The sequence below is a fragment of the Bradysia coprophila genome, unplaced genomic scaffold, assembly GCF_014529535.1.
Source record: "Bradysia coprophila strain Holo2 unplaced genomic scaffold, BU_Bcop_v1 contig_138, whole genome shotgun sequence".
In the NCBI taxonomy this organism is placed as follows: Eukaryota; Metazoa; Arthropoda; class Insecta; order Diptera; family Sciaridae; genus Bradysia; species Bradysia coprophila.
Window position 1 is genome coordinate 9,523,649 of NW_023503409.1, and position 25,604 is coordinate 9,549,252.

General features: G+C 37.0%; 1 protein-coding gene across 1 annotated transcript; it reads right to left on the reverse strand.

The window, feature by feature from the left end:
* Positions 1-1,397: 1,397 nt before the first annotated feature.
* LOC119073995 (monocarboxylate transporter 14) lies at positions 1,398-25,604 on the reverse strand. Its single transcript, XM_037179922.1, has 7 exons — positions 24,932-25,604; positions 5,384-7,868; positions 4,520-5,253; positions 4,334-4,443; positions 4,070-4,251; positions 3,677-3,917; positions 1,398-3,344 (listed from the first exon to the last, which is right to left on the reverse strand). Exons 2-7 carry the CDS (start codon positions 6,384-6,386, stop codon positions 3,200-3,202), a joined length of 2,415 nt encoding a protein of 804 aa, XP_037035817.1. The 5' UTR covers positions 6,387-7,868; positions 24,932-25,604; the 3' UTR covers positions 1,398-3,199.

Below are 25,604 nucleotides of genomic sequence, written 5' to 3' on the forward strand. Positions count from 1 at the left end.
CCTTTCGCCGTATGTCACCAGGTGCCAGTCTGTCGGTATTGAGAGTTTGTCGCGGAGACGTATCAACTTGTCAGCTATGTTCGTCTTTGATCTTCTGAGTGGCCGTGTTGATGCTCCTAACTTGCTCGCGAATGTGTCAAGGAGTTCGTCGGGTAGATCTCTGAGGAATGTCCGTTATCTGGTGCTCGAGCATCATCGGTCAAATTATGGTTTGTTCGAACCCATGAATTATGCCTCGAGGAGTTTTAACGTGTTCGCGCATCTGTACTCACCGTTGTTGAGTCGTTTGTCCTTCAAGACATTAGTGAGAGCTTTTGGTTTGACTGACGAGGTTTTGAAGAGAAACGGGTTCTTGTTGCGTGTGACTTGACTGTCTAAATCTTGTCTATTTAATCAACCCAACAACGTACATTATTACAATTTGATTTTGCGTCACTGATATGTGAATTCTTTTTTTTTCATTCACATGTTTCGCCATCTGCGCTGTGGACTCCACGTGTTTCACCGTTCCATCCATATGTACGACATCGTAACATAGCAGAAGGTGTATGGAAGCTCCGACGGGTCGACTGGGCCAACATACTGCCTCCGGTTTCTGCTTCAGCGGCAACATTGAGTTTAGTTTAACATTTTGCCGCCTTATGTATTTTGAGTTGATATGACGCGACGTTTTTGTATGTATTCATTGTCGCCAGCCAGTTAGCATATATTGCCGTTGGTTTAGAATATAAAATAAAATAAAATAAAAATTCATCGGCATTTGGAATACTGTTTCCAAAAAATTCCTCGCAAAATTCATTAATTCGTGGCGGAGTTCAAACTTGATGATTCGAGCAAAAGACCGTTGAACCAAATTTGGCGTCTTTTATTAATCGTCGGAAAAACATCAGATGCATCTATGATGAAATATGTACACCTATACATTTCAACTTCTATTTCAACGTAGATGCAACTAAACCACATAAGACCCTATTTGGCCCAAAAACACATTAAATTACCTGTCAAATGACACCCTACACGACCATGTACGTTTTGTGTACCTCGAGAAATTTCAGTAAGAACAGTGCAAGTCTTCGGTTGAAAACTTCAGCTGCACATATTTCAGTGTCAATGAATTTTAAACTCGATAAGTCCCTATTCGGCTCAACAGTACGTGTGATTACCTTTCTCATGACACCCCACAAGACCCTGTACGGCTCGTGTAACTGGAGAAATTTTTGTAAGAAAACTGCAAGTTTTCGGTTTTTGATCACCTTTCAAAAGAATCTCTCTCACGATTTTCTAGCAACATTTTTAGAAAAGCCAAAATTTTAGGGAAATTGGGAAATATTTTTTTTTCTTCTATATTTTAGCTTCGCAGAAACAAGAACGACAGCGTCAAATTGAAACAGTTTCAGTTTTTGTTTTAACTTTTTAAATATATTTTGCATAGTAATAATAATTGTGTGTCCTCTCTCTAATTTCCTAAATTAATATTAAGTATCGACGTGCACATCGTAATGTGCATTTATACACACTTCAGTGGTTTTTTTTTAGTATATAAATCAATGAACAAAATTAGTAAAATGTTGAAAATCGTTAAAAGTTTTACCATCTAGAGATTAAGTACAAGGGTCATAAGTACACTTTTTACAGTTAAGAGAAAAATTAGCACAAAAAAATTAATCTAAAAACGAAAAATCCTTCGCCTAAGATACAATTACGTCTATAGAACCCTGTAGTACACAGACAAAATTTTTTAGTTTTTTTTTTTCTTTCGTCGTTTTCCATTCCAAAAAACTGAAATTAAACTGCAAACGGAGAGAAAGTTGTGAGCGAGAGGGAAGATTTCGATTTTCATTTCCATCGAAAATGATGTAAGGTATCTGAAGGTGACACCAATAAATTGGAAGACGCTCAGAATTCTCGGACATCTTTTTCGTCATATGACACTACCACAGGTTGTATTATTGGGAACTTTAATTTTGAAAATTTGGAAAAATTCCGAAAAGATTGCGGAACGTTTTCAGAATTATTCGGAACTTTTCCGAATTTTCATAAATAAAATTCCCAATAATAGGCCCCGCGTCTTCCTACTAAATCGCAAAACTCTGTCTCTGTTTGGAACCAAAAAAACATTTTCAAAGAAAAATTTCGTCCCAAAATTTGTTTTATCTAAAATCTACTCAACAAACGTTTCCAACCTAAAAACCGAATAATTTCTTTGTTCCTTTCGTCTTACATTCAATTACTTCACTATTTTGTGTGGTAGGATTGTCCCCCTTCAAATTAGAAGGAAAATCCCATGAAACCCTAATTATATAATTGCGAGAGATTGTACATCCACGACTATGAACAAAGAATTTTTTTTGAAAACGATTCAAAGAGATGAGTGAGACGGTTCCGGCCTGAATGGCTGAATTTCACCGCCGTTTTACCGTCATATACTTATCCCATCGCTTTGTTGTGGAAGTATATGTTTCGTTTTACCGTGTAAAAATAAATGAAATGATTGGGGTAAGCGTACCAATCTTCGGACAGGAATCAGTCCTCCTATACCGATTGTTCTTCCATCCATAAACTGTTTTTTATATGAATGAGAGAAGAATAAGTGTCTGAGACTCATTCTTGTCCCAATATCGGTACACTCACCCTACACAACTGATGTTCGACAAAAATGGAATAAATAAAAAATGTGTCGGATGATGACAGACGTTACCACTAAAATATTGAACGGTCTCAGTGCCACAAGTGATTAGTGTTGCGAATCACGCGTCTATTTTATTAATGAATTGTAATCACTTACCGGACACCGTTCATCAAAATAAAATCCAAATTCAAACCAAATTCCACAACTTTTCAGAAACAACAGGCGTATCGCGATAGATTCATTAAATTTGTTGCTTTTTTTTGAAGTATCGCTTGACGTTGGATACAAAATTTTCTAATTCACCTGTTTTAACAAAAGATTCACTATTTTAGTCAAGGATCGTATCTCCTTGTCATTTCTGAAAGGTAAAAATTAAAATGACTTGGCCGCCGGAGTTCTACATTTTACAGAAAATTTTCTATAAATTTTTATCTGAATTAATGTCCATGTCCAATCTAAAGGTAAAATTTTTCCTTTAATTAAACATTTTTGCTCTACAAAAAATTTCTTTCCTTTTTGCCTATCTTTTCCTACCTAACCAATGGATTGTGTATATTAACTAAAACAAAATCACTTTTCATTATCACTGCTAAAATTTTCATCGTCGATACTATCGTCGCTCTCTTCGTCCCGATCTTCCAGAATGCCGGTGATGAAGACAAATACTCCAGATAGTGATATGAAAAATCCGCCAGCATAGAAAGCATAGTCCCATCTGAAAAACAAAATATTTCCATTATTGACAAAGAGTAAGGAAAAGACCACTTAGATTAGAAGGCAGGTAATACTAAGGCGTTACAGACGGCAAGCATATCTCCAGTATTATTATCGGGTCTATTACTTCCATCAATCAAAGTATTTTTAATCGGTTGATTTCAAATCTTGTACTTCAATTTTTTTAACATGTATTTTCCCATATAAAGGACCACATTACCCAGAGCTTGTCATTATTTTTGTCGTCGTTATCGATAACAGATGAATACCAGTATGTTCTTCTATTGAAATGAAACACAAACCAACATCAACAACGCCACAATCTGTACTTACATTCCACTTAATTCAAAACATAGGCCGGCTATTGGTGGACCCACCAAGTTTCCAACACCTTGTACCAACAGAACCAGTCCATAGGCGCACGTAAAATCATCTAAATTGACCAATCGGACCAGAATGATCGGCGTAAACGAAAATGAGCTCGCAAACGTGATACCGAATAAAATTGCCAGCGCGATCATGAGAATAGAATTCTCTACGAACACTGGCATCAGGCCGACGGAAACTCCACACACTGCAATCGGAATGGAGGAAAAATGAGGAATTTGTTGACATGAGGAAACGAGTTAAAGTAACAAGCAAGCACAACAAACAAATGTTCAGAGGGTGCTTGAATGTAACTACGTTCTGATTGTGCATGACATCGGCACAAATGTCCATACTCACCGACTAAACACACGGCGTATGTTTTTGGAATGTTTAACCACGGTTGATCGCCGGTCCAGCCGAGGAAAATCATGCCAATGGTATTGAACACACCAATCACCGATATAAGATTAGCCGCATCCTCCTCCGTGTAGCCATACTTCAGCATATATTCCGGCAGATAAAAGTATGGAACGATGAACCTGTTTGTTGATCAGACGATATTTTATAGCAACACTTTACCATTCCACTAAAGAATGCCTCGGATCAATTGAAGTAACTTACCAAGTAAACAGCAGCAAGGTTGAAACGCTAAAGTATGCAAATTTCGGATCCAAAAACAGAGAAAAATCGAAAATGGATTTTACGATGTCGACGAAACTGTCGTACCATTTCTGAAAAGTTAGACAAAGGAAAATGTTCACTCATCCATCAGTCAACAACGCTGCTGTTCATATATACGGTTCATACCTCTTCCGCTTCACAAGCTAATGTTGTCATTGAATTCCGATAAATGTTCGGACAAGACGACGCTCTCAGCCTGTACCGATGTGTGTTGAGCATAGCTCCTCGGTAATGAATCGAATTCCGATGGATTCGCATGTTTCGGAAATAGTTGGAATAGCGTAGATGGGTGTTCCGTTTCAAATCTCCATTCTGCAACGGATGGGCACGTTTATTGGCTTTGTAATGGTCTCTTTTCGATGGAATTGGTATGGTGATGTCATGCAGTTGCTGCGACTGGGTAGTCGATTTTTCCGTCGGTTTTTCGTATAAAATGTCCAAAGAATTGCCACGAAAACTGTTACGCATGTCATCGGTTTTGTGGACGGGTGATTCTAACTGCAGCGACAACCGGCTGGTATTGATGTTACTATTGAGATGATCAAATTCGTGATCGCCAGGCTCAGACATGTTCAGACTCAATCGATCAGCAAAATGTCCATTTTCATTGAATGAAATCTTCTCCGAAGCGTTCAGTGTTTCGGTGCTGGCCAGATTGCGTTTCGTTGAATTGACCTGTGGAATTGGTATTGCAACGGCCAACATGTCATTCCGCGACGTTATCAATTCCTCCGGTTTTTTCCGAAGTGATCGACGGCTGCCGTACTGTGGAGCACCGCTGGCATCGAAATCGGGAGCTCCCAAGTAGGTAGGAAGAAGTAGCTCACTTCGATACTTTTTCGTCAAATGCTCATCGGGGTCTGTGTGATATAGAAGACATGATGCAATTAGTAAATTATGTGCCTTTGGAACAGGCTGTGCATTGGCAAAATAAGGTACAAGAAGCCGAAATTGTTCTTTTATGAAAATAAATCGGAAATGAGAACTTACCCGGAATTTGTTGATTGGCTTCGGTGTTGTAATTAGTAACCAGTGTGTCTAGCACCGTCTCTTTGGCAGTGCCAGAGTCCAACATTTTCTTTATTTCATCCAAACAAACGCTGGAATTCGAGAATGTTTGCATACTCTGTGATCGGCTATCCAAACGATTCGATTCAATCATCCAATCCGGATCACGCATCAGTGAACCACAAACACAAATATTGAACAGCGTCCCAGCTAATATTAAACACGCTCCACGCCATCCAAGTGTTTCGATTAGCCATTGAGTAAACGGGGCATACAGGAACGTTCCAATACCAGTTCCGGATGCGCCGATTCCAGTCGCAAACGTTCGTTTCTTATCAAACCAAAAGGCAATCGAAACAACGGCCGTAACATATCCAATACCAAGCCCAAGGCCACCAATAAAACCGAACGTCCAGTAAAGCATTTCAATCGATGTGCTGATTGAGGCCAGTACGAATCCAATACCGGATAAAACGCCGCCAATGATTGTCATCTTTCGGCATCCATACTTATCGACCAAATTCGACATTATCGGTCCGGACAGCAGAGGCACTGCCAAAAATATCGATCCAATCCACGATGTCTTCGACGAAGATTCACCGAAATAAATCAAAAATTCGGTGTACAACAGGCCGAACGAAAATGAAATTCCATCCGCTATCAATGACACTATAACGGATGCGAAGACGACCACCCAACCGTATCCACCATCCGGGATTTTCGGTGGCGGTTTGTTTTTATGTTGCACAGACGACATAATCGAGTCAACATCGGTGTCAGTTGAAGTGATTCGACGGCGCCGTTGCTTGTGTGTTCCGGAAACACTACCAATGCTACTGTCACCATCGGACAGATCGCAAAAGGTGACCTCATTGGGACAGAGGAGATTGTTTTTGATTGTCATTTTGTCGTTGTTATTGTTGTTGTGGTACGTCACATTAACGGGAGGGTCATCATCATCGTTCCTTTTGTCACTGACTTCCATCTTCAATTTGTTAAATTTCCTTTTTACTTTGTCTTGTCGATTCTATTACGTTGAACGTTTCAGTTTACAGTGTTCCAACGAGACGCCAAAATCAGTATGATATACGATCGGCACCCACTCCTCCAATTGACCTACTTATCACCCGGAAGATCTTCCGGTTTCTGGCTGTTACAATACCGATGACCACTTTGCTGTATAGTATTTGCCATAAATGTATGCACTCAGTGTAAATACGGCTTTCGTATTTTCCGATAACAATATTTTCGCTAGGCCAATGATCATGGACGGAAATTGAAATTAGCGCCAATCCACACACACAAAAAAAAACTCTCGAACTTTTCTTCCTAATTTACTTTTCTCAAACACGTATGCACATCATCATCATCATCATATCCGCATTATAATTTAAGAAAACCAAACCAAAACAACCACACGAAATTTTATTTATTTTAGGTGCGGCGGATATCCTAGATGCTTTTTCTCTCCGTGTATGATTTTGAATTGAATTTTATAATTTCTGTTGAATCAAACGAAAACAAAAAAATATTTTTTTTAATCAAAAAATCATTTCGCTAAGTTTCCGCTCAATTAAAACTCAATTCCTTCTGATTGTAGAGACGATCAATCTGAACAATGTCCTTCAATCGGCGCTGATGTTCTTGTTGTTGTTGTTGTTGTGGTTGTTCTTGCTGCTGTTCTTGGCTTACAATAACACACAAACCGAGCGATCCAGTTTGTATTGGTTTACGTTGTGCATTAGCCAAGAAAATCGATTTAAAAATACTTCTGATGTGACCTCCCGTTAATTCACCACAATTATTACGACTATTTTCAGACCATACGTCAGATCTTAGTCGCGGATCTCTAGCCGTATACCGTAGACAAAGTTTTACAAATTCATAAATACAATTGTTCCTGATTGTATGCATTAATGACCGGCGCTTTAGTGCTCGCGGCGTCACCAAGCTTTTTGTTTTATTTTCGGTAATGCACCACCTTATATCGCTATTGGTTGTTTTTTTGGTTGTACTACTTATTTCCGACAGACAATTCACTGTTTAACTAGCTTGGATGTTCCAAAAAAAATCTTTCGCAATCTCTTTCCTCTTCTTCTGCTTCGTCAGTCCTTCTTCACTATGGATTCATGAAAACAAAATAAAAATCACTTTCCGCCTAATAAGGCATGTCAGAATCCTCCGTCAAAGCACATTTTGAATGGAGTTCGTATTGCGCTGTCTCTATGAATTGTCTCTTATTCACTTCAATTTCGATTTTAAAGTTAAATGTTCCGCAAATGGTTGTTTCGCCGTGTTTTTTGTTGCTTAATTATTAAACCGGCGATAGCACATTTGTTACGTAAAACTATTACGATATCAGCGAAACTGAAAATTATTACTGGAAAACGTTCAGTGAAGCTGATAGGCTGTCTTCTGCACTATGTGTATTGCTTTTGTTTTGTTTCGTTGCTCCGATGAATGAAAACTGAAATGAAATGTAAATAAAAACAAAATTACAAATTTGCAGTGAAAATGGGTTCATTTAAAAATAAAATTCATTAACATCAGGAAATGGATGCCATTGCCATTCACTTTGATAGATACGTTGATGTGTTGCGTATTTATATAATAGAACAAGAGTGATGCACCTGACTTTGATTCTAAATACTTAAGCCGTAATAATAAGTTATAGGGACACGGCAAAGTAGTGTTCACTGGATTGAATTGAAAAAAATCGGTTTTACTGGTTCGGAACCGGTATATGCTCACGGTGGGGTTGAACAAAATTTAAATTAAGTCGCGAAACCACCTCTGATTTTTTTCATATTCTTATTGAAAGACTCGAGTACTATAGGGAACCACATTCAGTTCGCGGATCTATCCAGCCGTTTCGGAGAACCGGCACTCATGGCCGTGCGGAACCGACGAGTCAATTTGAATACAGATTGTTATCGCAATGTATATAGGGCTAATTCTAAGCTAATTTGTGTTGAAATGGCTTCCCTCGACAATGTGACCACGTAGCTGCATGCTACAGCCAGCTAAAGTCGAAATTTCGACATTTTTAAATCGTGATATGTCCAAGATAAATAGAGTTTGAAACTTTTTGAATGGCGATATTGGTAGATGATTCCATGCTCTATTAAACGCCGAGAAAGGATTTAAAAAAAAATTGTCTGAATTGTACAATATTTGAAAAATGGTATTTTCACCATCCTCGGCGATACTTCGACTCATCTGTAATACACAGATTGACCCTGTCTGCAACAAAACAATATTGCCTGATCAGCCTGCAGTCTAAGCTTTACAACGATACCAAACTTGCCATACCAACCTCACAACAAGTATCTGTTACGACATTTTGTTTGTAGCAAGGTCACTCTACGACAAACTTTTCAATTTATTATCTATCTTCAACTGCCCGTTCCTTTAGGGATGAATGGAATTGTTATCTATTTTTCATAAATAAGTGGTTTAAGTTATTTGAACCATTTCTTACAATGATTACGTGTATCTGGAGTCGATTAAAGCTGATTTCAACATATTTTTGGGGTAAATTTCCTCTAACGGCTAACGAACAGCTTTAATCGACTCCAGATATACGTAATTATCGTAAAAAATGCTTTAAATAACTTAAACCACTTATTTATGAGGAATGGATAACAATTTAATTCATCCTAAAGGAACGGGCACTTGAAGATAGATGATAAATCGAAAATTTTGGCGTATAGTGACCTTGCTACAAACAAAATGTCGTAACAGATACTTGTTGTGAGACTGGTATGGCAAGTATGGTATCGTTGTAAAGCTTAGACTGCAGGCTGTTCAGGCAATATTGTTTTGTGGCAAAAAGTGTATACCTGTGTATTACAGATGAGTCCAAGTTTTGCCGAGGATGGTGAAAATACCATTTTTCAAATATTGTACAATTCAGACAAATTTTTTTAAAATCCTTTCTCGGGCGTTTAATAGAGCATGGAATCATCTACCAATATCGCCATTCAAAAAGTTTCAAACTCTATTTATCTTGGACATATCACGATTTAAAAATGTCGAAATTTCGACTTATGCTGGCTGTAGCTACGTGGTCACATTGTCGAGGGAAGCCATTTCAACACAAATTAGCTTAGAATTAGTCCCTCTATCCGTTGCGATAACAATCTGTATTCAAATTGACTCGTCGGTTCCGCACGGCCATGAGTGCCGGTTCTCCGAAACGGCTGGATAGATCCGCGAACAGAATGTGGTTCCCAATAGTACTCGAGTCCCTCAATAAGAATATGAAAAAAAATCAGAGATGGTGTCGCGACTTTATTTAAATTTTGTTCAACCACACCGTGTGCTTGTATCAATACAAAAAAAAACCTGAACAAACATCTCCTTTGTAATAGACTTTAATCAAGAAGACTAGTAAGAACATTTAGCAGAGGAGTCGAGTCGATTTCCCACATTTAATTAGAAATTACATTTTTGGATCTATGAAAGAAACAAGTAAGATTGAACCTACATTCGGCACACCTGGTATGTCGCTTGGCATCATTAATATCTCGTCATCATAGGTTAACTCCGTCAGAGATGAATATCACCGTTGAATTGGTTCTTACTTTGCCACGTAGTTTCTTACGTAGAATCGAGCCAACAAAATTACAATTCATGAATAACAACTAATTGAAGTCAACAAAACCAATTGCATAACAAAGACTATTAACATTAACAGAGAAAATTGTGATTATTGTGCAGGATGACGAAATAGTCTTGTTTGATTTTTGTTCCAAACTCGTCGTTGTCTCGTTCTGGGAACTCTCACATAAAAACGTAACCAATTGAGAGTTGACAAATCCCAACTTTGAACTTGAATTTCTCAGCGGTTTTGGAACTATGTTACATGGAACCACTTTTATGTTAAAGATTTAACTATCGATTAATTAATTGGCTTTAATTTTATTAATTATTGGCGATTTCGTCTAACAAAGTTAATTAATTAATAAAAATTCAGAGTTAACCTACGTGAACTGTGCGTTGTCCGATTTCATAAAAATTTAATGAATCGTGAATTGTCCCATATACCAACGTCATAGGACAACTCGCGGTTTATTGGATGGTTAGTTGACCGATCATTTTTTCTTCATCAAATGTCTTCCACAGCGCGAGGCTATTTATACTAAATCGAGCCAAAAAGCAAACAAACAGAGCAAACAGCTCTTCCCTTATCCAACTTGATCACGTGAAGTGAAAAACAGTGAAGCAGAGACGCTGTTTCGACCTCGGGATTCAGTGGAGGTCAGCGAATAGCGTGATCTAGCCATCATCAGTTGTTCCCACTGATCCAGAATCGTTTGATACCCTTGTTACAGAGCATGCGGCATTTTTTACGTTGCGATTTGGCAACGGACTATAAACAACACTAAGGCTTACCCACAGCGCGAGGCTATTAGTTTAACAAGCGAGAGCATAATCATTCAACAAACAAAGCAATTGCTTTTCCCTTTCCCATGGTTCATGTTTAGTGAATTTACTAAAAGAAGAGACTCTGTTTCGACCTCCGAGTGTGATGGCGGTCTTAGAATAGTACATAAAACTATTCATCATCAGTTGTTTCCATCACACTCGTTCACAAGACAGCAGTAAAGCTTTTAAGAGTGATATCGCCAAAACTTCAGGTGATTTTTGTAACTTTGGGAACAAGTGGTCTCCGATTTTAATGAGTGATAGCTCGTTGCATTCGCCTTTTAATTCTAGGAAACACGTATCTGCCATTTTTTTGAAAAAAAAAATTTACTTTCTGTGAAAAGTGTTCAAAAGTGAACACATGTCAGAGGGTACCGACAACAGTTTTTCGACAATAACTCAAGAGAAAATTATTTTAAATTATTGTAATGTTGTACGAATGTCGGCCTTGGAAAGAGCTACAGGTAGAGTATACGCACGGCTTGGTGCGAGTAGATCCGCGAGATTTATTATTAAAAATATAGTGAATGATCAGAGAGTCCGCCTTCTCTGCAGCTTCGATGTTCCGCGGAACTGAGTATGGGGTGTTGTAGCTGGCCTCACCCACTATCGTCCCACATATAAATGAACCCAGTACTTTTGTGCTGCAAACCTACCGAAGTCTTGTAAAAAAAAGTTGGTGCCAAAATGCAGATTTTTTCCTTCTTTCTGTACGCCCAACTGCTGAAACAGCGTCTGGAACGCTTCTACGGGAATAATTTCATATAGTCTACCATTCTGTTTCCTTAGATTAGATTAGATTAGATGGGAGGGTGTAAGCCCAGCACCTAAGCCTCAGATGGGCCTGTTGTGCTATTGTACAAGTCTCTTGATCATATGGACTGTGATTTTACATCATATCTCTCCCGACTTAGATTGTTCACAAATCGACCGTGTGTTAACGTCCCATACGTTGTGAATTCTCCAAGCCGTGGGTGGTATGCGAATACCACAACCATCACTAATTGACCTGTACATTTTCCCAAAGATGGCGCTATCAACATTGTCATGTTGTAGCTCTTTCTACTATTGACATTATGTCGATATGGTTTCTTTTATGGAGAAAGCGAATGTTGGGTTTTTTGATATTTCCGACTTTGTTACGGTTACGGCTATTAGTTTTAGGTAATAGCAAGTGTCTAATCACCATAGGCCATGAGTTGCCTCTTCGTATAAATCGCCATGCCACCATGTGACTGAACTCGTTCTGGCGTTGCAGGTTGTAGCGTTTGAATGATTCGTATTTCGTCATATCCCTTGACATCCATACAACGTATCAATCAATAGATCTGTTAAACCTCGCGGTCATTTTGGAGTACAAGATAGTTTCTGTATCTTGGGATTGTACCACAGCAAATTTGTAAAAATTTGCTATGTGGTTTTGGGGTGTCAAATGAGAACCCGAAGCGTTTGTACCTTACCTGCACTAAAATTGACTGCCAGATGCCATACGGCAATGTGTCATTTTCGTACATTAATCGAGCACGTAATTTAGCATTAGCTTCTGGTAGAGTCGATTGTTAATCCGTAAACCGACGCCACGAAGCACATGTTAAATAACAAAGGAAATAACACAATTGTTGATATCGCACAATGAGGCGAGAACGACTTTATTGATCAAAGAGAAAATGACCTACGAGAACAACACTTTGACTTCGTTAATAAAACCTTTAAAATAATTTCACCATTTAAACATTACAGCAAAATAAAAACACCAAAGCCGTAAAAGTTGGCACAGAAATTAGACAAAATCGAAAATGAATTCACACACAGCCACACAAAAGAAACACTTTTAGAGAGCAACGCATAAACACGTCCGTTCTCTGTGACTGCCGTTGTCCAACCCTTCTGTTTCCTTATACGCTTCGCTATGTCGCGAACATAGATCGTTACAACATATCCAGTGTTAGTAATTCGAGTGAAAAATTATTAAATTTTTCTAAGCGGATTTTAGTCAAATAAAGTGTTAGCGTATAGCGCATGATCTTAGGACTCCGGAACAGTAATTAGTTTTTCAACCGGACCAATATTTGCTACGGGATGGAAGTTTTGAAAAACGATATGATCAACTGAGAGCAAATGGTTTTCCGAACTCCCATCCCGTAGCAAATATTGTTCCACATAAAAAACTAATTATTGTTCCGGAGTCCTGAGATCATGCCCTACACGCTGACACTTTATTTGAGTAAAATCCGCCGAGAAAAATTTAATAATTTTTCTCTTGATATTACTAACACTGGATATTTTGTAACGTTTTTTTTCCGCGACATAGCGAAGCGTATAAGGTAACAGAATAGTAGATGATATGAAATTACTCCCGTAGAAGCGTTCCAGACGCTGTTCCAGCAGTTGGGCCCACAGAAAGAAGGAAAAAATCTGCATTTTGGCACCAACTTTTTTTACAAGACTTCGGTAGGCTTGCAGCACAAAAGTACTGGTTTCATTTATATGTGGGACGATAGTGGGTGAGGCCAGCTACAACACCCCATACTCAGTTCCGCGGAACATAGAAGCTGCAGAGAAGGCGGACTCTCCGAACATTCACTATATTATTAGTAATAACTCTCGCGGATATACTCGCACCAAGCTGTGCGTATACTCTACCTGTAGGTCTTTCCAAGGCCAACATTCGTACATCATTACAATAATTTAAAATAATTGTTTCTTGAGTTATTGCCAAAAAACTGTTTTCGTTACCCTCTGACATGTCCTCACTTTTGAACCTTTTTCACAGAAAGTAAATTTTTTTTCAAAAAAATGGCAGATACGTGTTCGCTAGAATTAAACGACGAATCGAATGAGCTATCACTCATTAAAATCGGAGACCGCTTGTTCCCCAATCACCTGAAGTCTTGGCGATGTCACTCTTAACTGAACAAGTGCTGAAAGTCTACTTAAAAAGGTTGCCACCTACATATGGAAGATTCGGACTATGATGAATTCTGAATCGTTTGATACCCTTGTTACAGAGCATACGGCATTTTTAACGTTTTTTGTATTGCTATACAACCACCCTCTTTACCAACTAGTCTCGACAAATAACCCGTAAGATTCTAAGTGAAGGTTTGTTTACCGAGATCGATTTATTGGGTAAATACCGTACCCATATAAGCTTACCAAACTGTATAAGCCGAAGTGTATTAATAAGTGTGGATGTACGTTTTCAGAGTTTGTGCTGAAACTACATTTATGATGTGCTTTATATTTACATAAAAGTGTACATTAAAAATAGCCTGCGTCGACAGTCGCTACGTTCATTTTTTTGTTGTCACTCAGAATCAACAATTTGGAACTAATGCGGCAAACTTACGTCTCCAGTTTAGTTCAAAAATTTGTACATCAAACGAAAGGTTAAAGTTCAAAGTATACCAACTGTGATAAGAGATCGTTTTGATAAGGTTTTCTGTCAGCGATTGTGTGCCTCCCTCATATTTAGCTCCAAAACACACACACTTACACAATAATTCAGTTGCAACTGTCTTCTTTGTGAGCTAACAGATTCGCATCAAAAGTATTTTTCATTATTCGGATTATTCCACCACTGCAAAAGCCCTTTCCCTTCATTATCTTACTTAAAAGCTCAATGGGGACGGGTTTATGGTGGATCCCTTATGGGTGTGGTGTTTATTCTGTTTGAATTGTTCTGTAGCAGAATGAAAATATTTTCGTTGAGAATTTCGTTCTTTCCATCCAAGAACATTATATAAATAATCATCTGGTCTCTCTCTTAACGAATGTAATGACGTCAATGCGGACGAAAATTCACAATTCTGAAATTCGTTTTTTTTTCTTCGCATTAAATATTCTTTAGCTGTGCCGATTTTAGCATGTTTTTATACTTGTATCGTCTTCATATATACACGCAGCCGAAAACGACCTTGTTATCTCAGCCGATTTTCTATTTACCGCAAGTATAATTATTACAATACTGAAGAAAGACAGACGCACGTGTAAGGGTAGGGTCGATTGACCTAGATAACACGCAAAATGAAATTTGGAAAAGGCTCTTAGGAGTATTGTATACATGTTGTGGTATATGAGCATTGAGCATACAATAAATACAACGTTTTTATGACGTCAACGAAATTGATGAACACATTAACCTGTTCACAGTTAAAAATAGTAAAACAGTCGATTAGATGTATGGGTGGTTGTTGGTATATTTTCCACATCTGTGCAGCGTGAAAAACCTTATTTTCTCTACTCAAATGCGGCGAGAAGATGTCGTTTTGTTGACGCTCTCTCTGATGACAGTGCAGGTGATTTTTTTTAAATTTTCTCAACTCTTATTTCTATGGGTACCACAGTTTTAGGGCCAAAAAAGTGCGCACTTTTCTCCGTCCAACATAAAAAACACTATTCGTAGCACGAATTTGGTACCACGGACGAAAAGGTCTTTTTGGGGTAACCTTTCGCACGCTAAAAAAGACTTTTAGTCCCGATATGTACCATTTCTCATTGCAACTATGACTTCATTTTATGTGTTCACCTCGGGGAGAAAATAAAAGAATTACAAGTCGAGCGAATGTCACTCTTGTTGGAATTTCCTATTTTCTCCCTTAGAAAACAAATAACTATTCCTTAATAAGTTTGGTTTTGGCGTTTGTGACTTGAAAAATATTTACTTTCATATAGATGACATCAATGATGCATAATTCGATAATTGTTAATATAAGGTTGTACGTCTTGGCAATATTGTTATATTGATGAGTAGGACAGTTGTAACGCGAGTCGAAGGCGTGAGTCATAACCTTACGAGTCAAAATAACAATTGGGCAAGAGGTGCAACGGATGGAGGAAAATCGTATCCCGAAGAAAATATTGAAAACCAAACCTGAAGGAAAGAGGAGTGCACCAAAGGCCAGATGGTGCGATGCAGTTCTATCAAATCTTCAAACAATCGGTGTCACACGTTGGGAATCGTTAGCCGCGGATAGGTCCGGTTGGAGAAACATGTTGGAGAAGGCCAAGACCCATAATGGGTTGTAGTGCCAGTAAAGTCAGTAAGTAAGTATGTAAGAGGTGCATAAAGAAAATTTAGCATTTCGCACGGAAAATAGCTATTCTGTTTTCTCAGCGCCCTTAACTGCTCCAGCGCTCTGAACCTAGCCCATAGGCCATAGGCAAAGTCGTCACTGTATAAACTGCGTTTTTGTTTCTCTTTCGTAAGGTTTTACGTATTAAAAAGCCGACGTTTAATTTCAGTAAATTGGAATCGCAGAATTTTTGTCTTAAAATTTGCAAAGAAAAGTTAGTCGAATGCTTGTGCCACACTTAAAAAACAACCATGTCAAAACGTGGAAATTGCGCAGCTTGGCACAATTTCAAAATTTATAAATCGAAATTTTTCTGATGGCTTTGTATTACCAATTGTATTCTAGCAAGCAAACAAGAACAATTATAGTGGTAAAACTGTACAGTGTATGCATAGAAAATTTTACACTTTTAAAAATAAATTAAATGAAGTATGAGCCGCGATGTTCTTTTTAATATACTACGTATCTCGTCACCATTTGTGATTGGGATGTCTTTTTTGTGTTTTTCTCCGTCATTTTGGTGTGCAAAAATGAAATAAAGTCTAAAATTTGAGCATGTCGATATTTCTTTTAAAAAAACCGCGGGTTGGCAACTCCATCACATGCTGGTGTCAAATTTGTCAAAATAAAGTGGTATTTTGACTGCGTCAAAACGAAGTTTGTTTGCTAGAGAGGGTATTGGTGTTACACTTGGATGAATTAAAAAGGCAGTCACTTGCACTAAATGCATTCACTTAGTTACTTGGTTGAGCAAAGGTTTTATTTATGATCAAATATCAAAAAAAAAGCCTTAGGTCTGTGCTCAGTAAAATGTATTTTGTCTATGGTCTATTATTAGAAGAAATAACTAAAAAGTGTCCAACTTGCTACGGGCAACCGAATCATGTCAAAATAAAAGTATTTATGCTCCTAGGGAATCTCAAGAAATTTATTTGGGGAACTAACGGAACTACTTTCTATGGAATGTAGGTTTGCATAATAATTTACAGTAAAAGGGAGGAATTTTTATTGATCCGAGGCGAAGCCTAGCTCAATAATCCCAAGTAGTAGTGGGTTCTCATTTTGCTTCCTAGCATTGCAATTTATATAGCTGGGATGAAAACATGAAACGTTCAGTTTTCGGAAAAATTGTGTTAATCCGAGCCGAAGCTAAGGTTAAAAAAACACACTAAAACGAAACTTTTCAGTTTGATTCTGGGTTTTGTAATGGATTTCACATGCTGGACATCGAAAGTAGAGCTTGAACCTTGAAAAGACGCTTTTCGTGGCATGTAGCATGTGAAGCTATTAAAACCGAACATCCGAAGATTCTTCATTACAAGTTTATCGTAGCATAATACACAAACACTTGTGAAAATAAATAAATTTTTCGAAAATTTTCATTTCCGCTTTTTAAGCTAAGAGCTAACCGATCGATAATGGAATAACTTAAAAGTGCTCGATGTGCAAAATGAATAAATCAAAGACGATTTTTCTTTCACCTAAACTACGTTCGTCAGACATGTAATCTAAAAATACATTCGGTTCGGTTTGAAAAAAAAAGTTTCGTGTTATGACAATGTCAGATGTCATGAAATTGATTTTTTTTAGGTAGATACCTAACCAGAAAGTACACAAAACAAATAAATAAATATTAGTCAGAGTAGATGTGAGTTTCATTTTTGATACACTTATATTTATATTACATGTGTTGTGTAGGCACAGCATTAAATTAAAATAGCCCAATACGAACAAACAGTCAGTGTGAAGAAAATTGTACTTATATTTAGAGGACAATTTAAACAATTTAAAATGCTTAATTGATCACATTTACATAGCAGAATGGGAGATTAGGAAACATGTTTTTTAATTAATATGTTGCTGTACACAATTGATAGGAGCTTAGGACGTAAATGTAAGCAACAATTTGAATCGAATCGATTCGAGTTGTGATGCAACGAAAAACCGGCTCTGTTCGGATACAACTGAGTTTGGTTTGTTTGCTTTTGAAGTGAAAACGCGTGATATACTTCCGGCTATGCCCCGATACCTCGGTCCTTAACAAATGAAATGAATGGAACTTCAATACCGTCTGATTACAATCAAGTTCTAACTGAATGTATGACGACCAGAAATTGTATGTGGTCAATAGCACCATTTGCTCAAAACTAATTTCTCGTTTTTTGTCGTTTACCAAATGCTACCGAGACCTAGTCAATGTTCTCAAAGGCGTTGTATTCGAATATTTCAATAAAAAATGCTGATTTCGCATTGGATCGTTATGCACAAAGTAAAGTGGAAAAATCAACATTGCACGAGTACTAGTCGTCTTTAGGTAATGTGACGGTTCATTTAGAATTTATTGTGACAAAGAGAGCCTTGGGTGGACTGAAATGAACCGGTTAGTGAATTTGGGCGCGTTAAAATCTCAAGTTGTTTATCACGTTTTTCATTGCTTTACTATCCAAAACAAACACACAAGTTTGAAGTAGCTGCAAGATAACAGACGAACGAAGAAAAACGATTCAATTGTGCGATATGCCTTCTGTTTATCATCTCACATTCCATTGTTTTGCAACACGAACGTTTATTTGATTCATTGTTGCAACTTCGTGGAATTTTTAATTCTTTGCATTGCAATCCAAACAAAATTCATTTGTTGGCTTTGTCTATCTAAGTAATAGTTATTTGTTAACCTAGAGTTTTTTTTTGACATTTCATTTCGACGACGTAGCGAGAGCTTTAAGGGCTTTAAGTCACCCGAGAAAATGAAATTTCCTAGTTTTTTCCCCGAACGTCTCACGTTTGATACAACTTCTTTCACTACGTCTGGTTTATCATTTATTTGGTTATATCATAAGACACTAACTAGAAGATCTCACCGTTTATTCTTGTCGTCATTGTCGACAACAGTCGTTTCTAAAAGGTTAAGTGAAGCACACAACTGATTACTTAAACTTTCATATGCTCAAAACAAACGAGGCATTGAAAACGTGTTTTGGTCCTTTTTTCATGACGAAATTTTCGAAACTGTCAAATGAAGTTAGAACTTTTTCTATTCAAAATCGCGATTGCTGCATCTGTCAATGAAAACTAGGACCAAAACACGTTTTCAATGCCTCGTTTGTTTTGAGCAATATATCATTCTGACAATATTTATGATGAATCAAGTGGAATGTACAGAAAAATAATGGGCTTTGTTCTTCGACAACGCTTTCCATCTATGACAAAACATTCCAAAAATATTTCATTTTCATTCGATATCGGTTCGTTATCAAAACATAGCTAACGCCGACCCGTACGAAACACCTATTCGTATCAAAAGCCTTTAATGTGAAACTCTTCATTTCTCTTACTTCATTTTCTTCTCTGCTGAAAAACTATTCTTCCTTTTAAATCACTTACATTATCCACTCTTTGCCTTGTTATCATATACAATTAAATTGCCGGAGGCAATATAGACAGCCCCGTACGAAGTCAAATTTCATAAATTCCTATTTAAACAGCTATATACCGCTATATTTACCTATATTTCACTGTAAATAAACATTTCACAGAGGAATATGCTATTATATAGCTCTATATGCCTGTATATAGCTCAATATAGCTGTATATAGGTATATATAGATGTCCATATATGGAATCCCTGAAACCCCTCACACTTAACACATTATTTCCATGTTAACAGAAACACTCTAAGTACCATTTTCCCCAAGATACTTCAATTTTACTAAAATCCAATATGGCCGCCGGCAGCCATTTTGTTAGGAAACCGAAAATAGTACCGACGCTTTACATTCGCTAATACCTTTCAAACAAAAAAAAATTCATGAAATTCGGTCAAAATTTACTCGAGATATTGACAAAATACTCCACGTTCACTGTACGGCCGAGTAGCCAGATAAGAGCTCACTCCAAGAGACCTAGCTCACGCTCCGGAGAACATAATTTCAAAAACTTTTTTTTCCCTGATTGGTACGGTCAATACCTATCTAATAAAGCTAAAACAGACGAAATATGTTCAAATGTGGCCGACCTACAAGCAAAAACTGCTTGCCGCCCTGTGCCTGTTCCATACCAAGAGGTCTAACTCACGAGTCGGTCATCCGATTTCCATAAACTTTTCTTTGTCGATCGGTATTGTAAATACCTTTTATTTGACGTATCACTTACAAGTTTAACGTTTAAATGTCCGGAGATATCTTCGAAAAACCGTAAAGCACTTATTGAGCCACAGCTCGAGAGGGGTCGATCCAAAATCACTCATCTTCGAACTTAGCCTGTCTTTTGACATTACCAAACGGGAAAAAAAAGAATTTTCAAAATCGGATGCGTTTTACTCAAGTTATCGTGCAGACAGACAGACGGACAGAGGACTTTTTTTTTCGCGGATTTGGCATCTCTAGACAACCACAATAGGTTTCCCCTTACTCAGGGAGTCCAATTCGACGTGTTACAAACGTATGCGTAAACCTATAAGACCCCAGTACTTCGTACGGGTCTAAAAATTATCAAAAGAATCAAGATTGATGAGATGTTGTCGATAAAGTTCCTATATTCTCTCCGATTTTGAATCAGACACTACTCAGAGAAAGTAAAAGGAAACGTCACAATTGTTTGGTAACCATGAACAAAACAAAAATTCCCGAACTTGTCAATATAACCATACATTATCTTCTCCTATGTTTACTGTCTACACCCATTCCTCTCGAATTTAAATATTATGTTGATATGAGGCACGCATGAATTCTTCGGTCTGGCTGTACGGATCTGACGCACGTGTACGAAGAAACAGTAACGATTAAAATAGTAGAAAGTGTAAGCCGATATACGGCGAATTCCATAACCTGTCTCGTGAAGATTTTTTTTAACAGCTCGAATTTCAAGCCTCGAAATCTTTAGGTCCTTTCTTATAGCAACCTTTCATGGGATTTTATTTTATCAACTATTCGACCGAATTCAAACAAATTCAACATTGCGACCAATAGTTCTGTTGGTCACGGGACAGGTCAAGGATTGTTTCATATCACATTTAGCACAGGACGAACATAGCTCCCATACGTATGGTCTCAATGTGAATTTGTTTGTGACATTTGTTTGATAAAGTGCATCTCCTTTACGGCTTTAGCAGTATAGTATATTGACCCTGCGAGTGGTAAAGAAATACGAGAAACAAGGCCAAGGTGTGAAGCAAATAAATATAATTACTAAGAAACAGGGGATAACATCCAGAACAAAGTTCTATTGAAAGAAGATTTTAGCTTAAATTGTAGCTAAGGTTTTTATGATTTTCACTTAATTCCGAATGCGCCTTTCGATCTAAGTTGTGACTTACAATCTATCACATTAAGTTTTATACAAACTAGCCTGAACCAGTATTTACTTGTACAATCACGAAACGTTAAACCGCAGTTATTGGGCCAGCTTCGACACATTTTTTTTTTAAATTCGCTATCAATTACACAGCTCACGAGATCTATCATTGCAAATTATTCATTTTTAGACTTACATTCAGATATAAACTCGATTAATAAAAATACTTAGCAGACAAGACAATCGATGACAATCAAAAGTGGTGTTTCAATGAGCAACAACAACAACAACGAAAATACAAAGAAAAAGATTTGAATCTCAATATTTAACGACATCGTTTTGATTACAAGCCGAGCTGATTAGAAACATAAAAATGTGTTAAAATGTAGGACAAATCGTATTTTTTGTTTATACTTAATTAACTCAGTCAGAGAAAGCATCAGGGAACATTATTTAACATTGAGGTAGGCAGATGAAAATTAAATAAAAATTTCATTGAAAAACATATGGTCGCGAAGACTCGTTTGAAATTTAGTGAACTTTTTTCGTAACGCCTACGCCTACAGTGATGGTTGGATTTTTATATAGTTCAGGGCCGAAAACGGCACTTTTCAACATTACTTCTTTTGGTACCTTGAGTTCCTGTGCATATTAGAATTAGGGTGAAAACGTTTAGAAAAATTTTAATTTTTAAAACTTTTCCATGATTTTACGTCTAGACTACTGAACTTATTAGATCCACATCAATGGGTTTCAACATAATCAAGTCAGCTCTTAGCGACAGCAATTACAAAAGTAAGCGAAGAGCTTTGGTTTCTGTTATCTATTGTGGGAAAATGTTCGATAAAAAACTGATGAATTAGAAGATTGTCTATCAATCAGCTGAAAATATTCGGATTAAAGGAAGTAATAGACGCTATGTTGCTAAGTATGACATATGGCTGCTGTATGTGAAAGGAAAGGTATAACTTTTAAAGATTTTGGTGCAACCATCTCATCATTTATCAGGAAATATTCTCAAATGCGTGTGCTCCGTCTCCCATCATCGAGTCTACTCGAATTTTCTGATACAGAACCATCATCGCTTACACAAATTACATTGTCATTCTACATAACTTCTAGACCCACAAAATGAATGGTATTGTGGTTGTTGTCCCATTAAACCGATACGAGTTATACAGAAATTTCGACTAGGAAATATTCTAAAATTGCATATAACCGCTGTCAGAGCCTGTGGATCTAAAAACATCACATCCTACATAAAACAAAAATGAGATAAGTGTTATTCCCTTGACTGAAAGTCAGGGTCTTACACCAGAAAATACCGAAAAATGTGGGTAACAAAAAGGTTCACTGTGATTGAAAATGTATGAAATGCTATGAAAAACGTTAAATGTGGGTAACAAAAAATCGTTGAGGGCACGATAACTTGAGTAATTTTTAACCAATTTTGATGATTATTTTTTTTTAATACGTGGAATTAAAATCCCGAGGCTAAGTTCGAAGATGGGCTATGTAGGACTAAGGTTCCGGAAGCTATCCGAGAAAAACGGGATTTTATACTGTTGATCATAGCCTCAATTAAAAAAGATTACTTTGATGAAATTTGATTTTGTTTGGTAGTGTTGGTAAATCATATAAGTTTGTTTTCGACGTGCATGAAACTAGTAGGAAGAATAATGTCATCATTCGATGCCCATCTTTTAACTTGTAAACATCTCTTCCTAACAACTTGATAGTTGACTATCAAATTTGATAGTTGACTAACAACTTGATAGTTGACTAACAAATTTGATAGTTTGACACTTTGATTAAAAAGTGTAAGAAATTTTAATAAAAAAGTTAAATTTTTGCAGGGAATATAAGATGAATTATCTCAACTAATTTTTGAAGATTTTTTTTACATACATGGTATTAAATGAATATTGTAAAAATTTTACGAGTGTGAAGTTTGCGGCCAGAGCGAAGCGAGGGCCGTAATTCACACGAGTCGTGACATTTTATTCACGATTGAAGGTTTTGTGAATGGGAAATCGAGGGATTATTTTTTCTCGGTCTACCAATAAATTTCTCCTTTTACAAATATTTTTAATCCCTTTACCATTATAGAGTGGTACTGATTTATCGAAAATATTGGTAAACTGAGTTATTTTTAACGATGAACCAAAAACTAATTAAATTCATTTATTACCATGTCACCATGTGAAGGTATATTAAGTACCGGGGAACTTCCTTTTTTTACGCAAAATTGTAAGAGAAGAACATCTATCGCACTTTTTTATTTTGTGAAAAAGTCCTGGTTCCACATTCACAAAACAAGCTTCGCATCTACTCTGATGTAACAAAAAGGCAATCAAACAGAATAATAGACAGCTCATACGAGTGGGAAGTTTACGGCCAGAGCGAAGCGAGGGTCGTAATCTACACGAGTCATATTTTATTTATGATTTGAGGTTGATGCTCAAAAAGTGGTCAAAAATAATTCCACCTTACCCTCGATGGTTTCCAAGAAAAAAAAAATTGTCAAATTTTACTGTCATTTGCCTGGAGTCATTAATATAGTAAATATATTATGTATTAAATGTGAAAAGTTTTCATGAATACGTCAAAAATACACTTAGAAAAGTGTCAGTCAAGGGACCTGACCCGCCCAAAAGGTGGGACCTAGTTTTGTGGAACTGCACAACGTTATTCTAAGCAAAAAAGTCCGTTTAACGACAGCTGCCAAATAGAGTACCATTTTGTGTGAAAAAGAAATTCCAGATTTTTTTACAATGCCAAAAATTGTTCGGTACACTGTCCAGTTTCAGTACCCTTACCCTATTTAGAGTACCACTCATGCTTGAAGTGCGTTGAATCGGTTCATTTTAGGGACATTCCGTAGAACAATTTCTTGTGAAAACGTTTAACCTCTCATTGATTTCATTCATGCCTTTTAAAAGCAATCATTTTATCTCGACTACAACTGGAATTTTAATCAAATATGACGACAGAATTTGTTGTACCTTTTTTAATTTTCAAGTACTCGATAATGAAGTATACAGCGACTAACGCTTGCAATCCAGCCACTAAAAGAAATTTTAGTTTTTCGATATTCTCGTCATTTCCAGGTGATTTCCAGGGTATATGGTACATTAATGTAATATGGCTACCCTTGTCACATGCGACCGCGTATGACTAAAGACATTTTAAACACTGGGAATATCAAAAATCTTGAAAAGTCCTTATAGTGGCTGGTTTTGAGGAGTAAGCGACTGTATGTACTTCATTATCGAGTACTTGAAAAATAAAAAAAAGGTAAAAGAACTCCTATCAATCTGCGATATTACGAACAGGCTTAGCCTTTAACGGATTGGAACGCGTAGGTATATCGAGAGTATACCGTTTGGGTCTATGTAGCTCCTTTCGATCTAAACATTTCTAAGAGATCGATGCAAATTCCGTTGCTTCGTTAGAAGTAACATACAATTCGCTACACAATAACATTAACCATATAGCTTTGTTCGTGCCGTCGTTGTCGATACCAGACATACCAGATGACAATTACAACGTTTAATTACACAGAATTCAACGGATATAAATAAAAAGTGGTTTCTTTAAATACAATCCAACCAGCGCAAAATATATTCAAAGAAGCTGCACTATAATTACAGCTGAATTGTGTGGGTTCGGAACATGTATTATGTAACCGCTAGTCTTAAAAATAAACCATTAAAATCAAGGCAATACTTACGTTGGATTAAGATTCTTGCCAGGGCGTTTACACCTGATGATTGTCGCCGACGACGATTAATTGACAATGCGACAAGACAAAGAAATCGATCGATCGAAAAATCGACAACACTAAATGTTACAGAACGTATATACGTCTATGCAATACGAAAAAAAAGCGACAAAATATCCAGAAAAATCGATTATAAAAAGAACACTAAGCTCACGAGCCAATGGAATTTTCCACAGTTTGATTTTTTTCTTCGTTCACTTGATGAAAGTACGTTAAGCAGTGTGAAATGCACTCTGAGACTGTACGGACATATATATCATAAATCGAATAATTTCTACCGAAGAGAATCGAAAATTAATAACCACGAAATATTGTTTATAAACAAAAGAAACGATCGAATATTGGTTCCACTCCTATTTGCACACACAAAACAAAAAATCGAATTGTAAACGAATTTTCGCCTTTCTGATTAGAAAATCATCACTTTTCGGCCCGCGAACAGTCGAAAAAAGGGCAACAAAAACCAAAATTTAATATTTCTTTCGGATCCGAATAAAATTTGTAACTGGAAGAGAAGGCACAATCTGTTGTGGTATGTTAAAAATTTGCACACTAATACAACGCACAATCACTGGCACCAAATGGCTCTGGCAACGGTTGAACAAAAACTGAAAGGTTCGTC

Excerpts from the sequence above, each read along its gene's own strand:
- LOC119073995 (XM_037179922.1), bottom strand. The coding sequence starts at position 6,386 with ATGGAAGTCAGTGACAAAAGGAACGATGATGATGACCCTCCCGTTAAT. Across the intron at positions 4,444-4,519 it reads TAGCTTGTGAAGCGGAAGAG|AAATGGTACGACAGTTTCGT; the intron begins GTATGAACCGTA and ends CTAACTTTTCAG. Across the intron at positions 4,252-4,333 it reads ACCTTGCTGCTGTTTACTTG|GTTCATCGTTCCATACTTTT; the intron begins GTAAGTTACTTC and ends ATCAACAAACAG.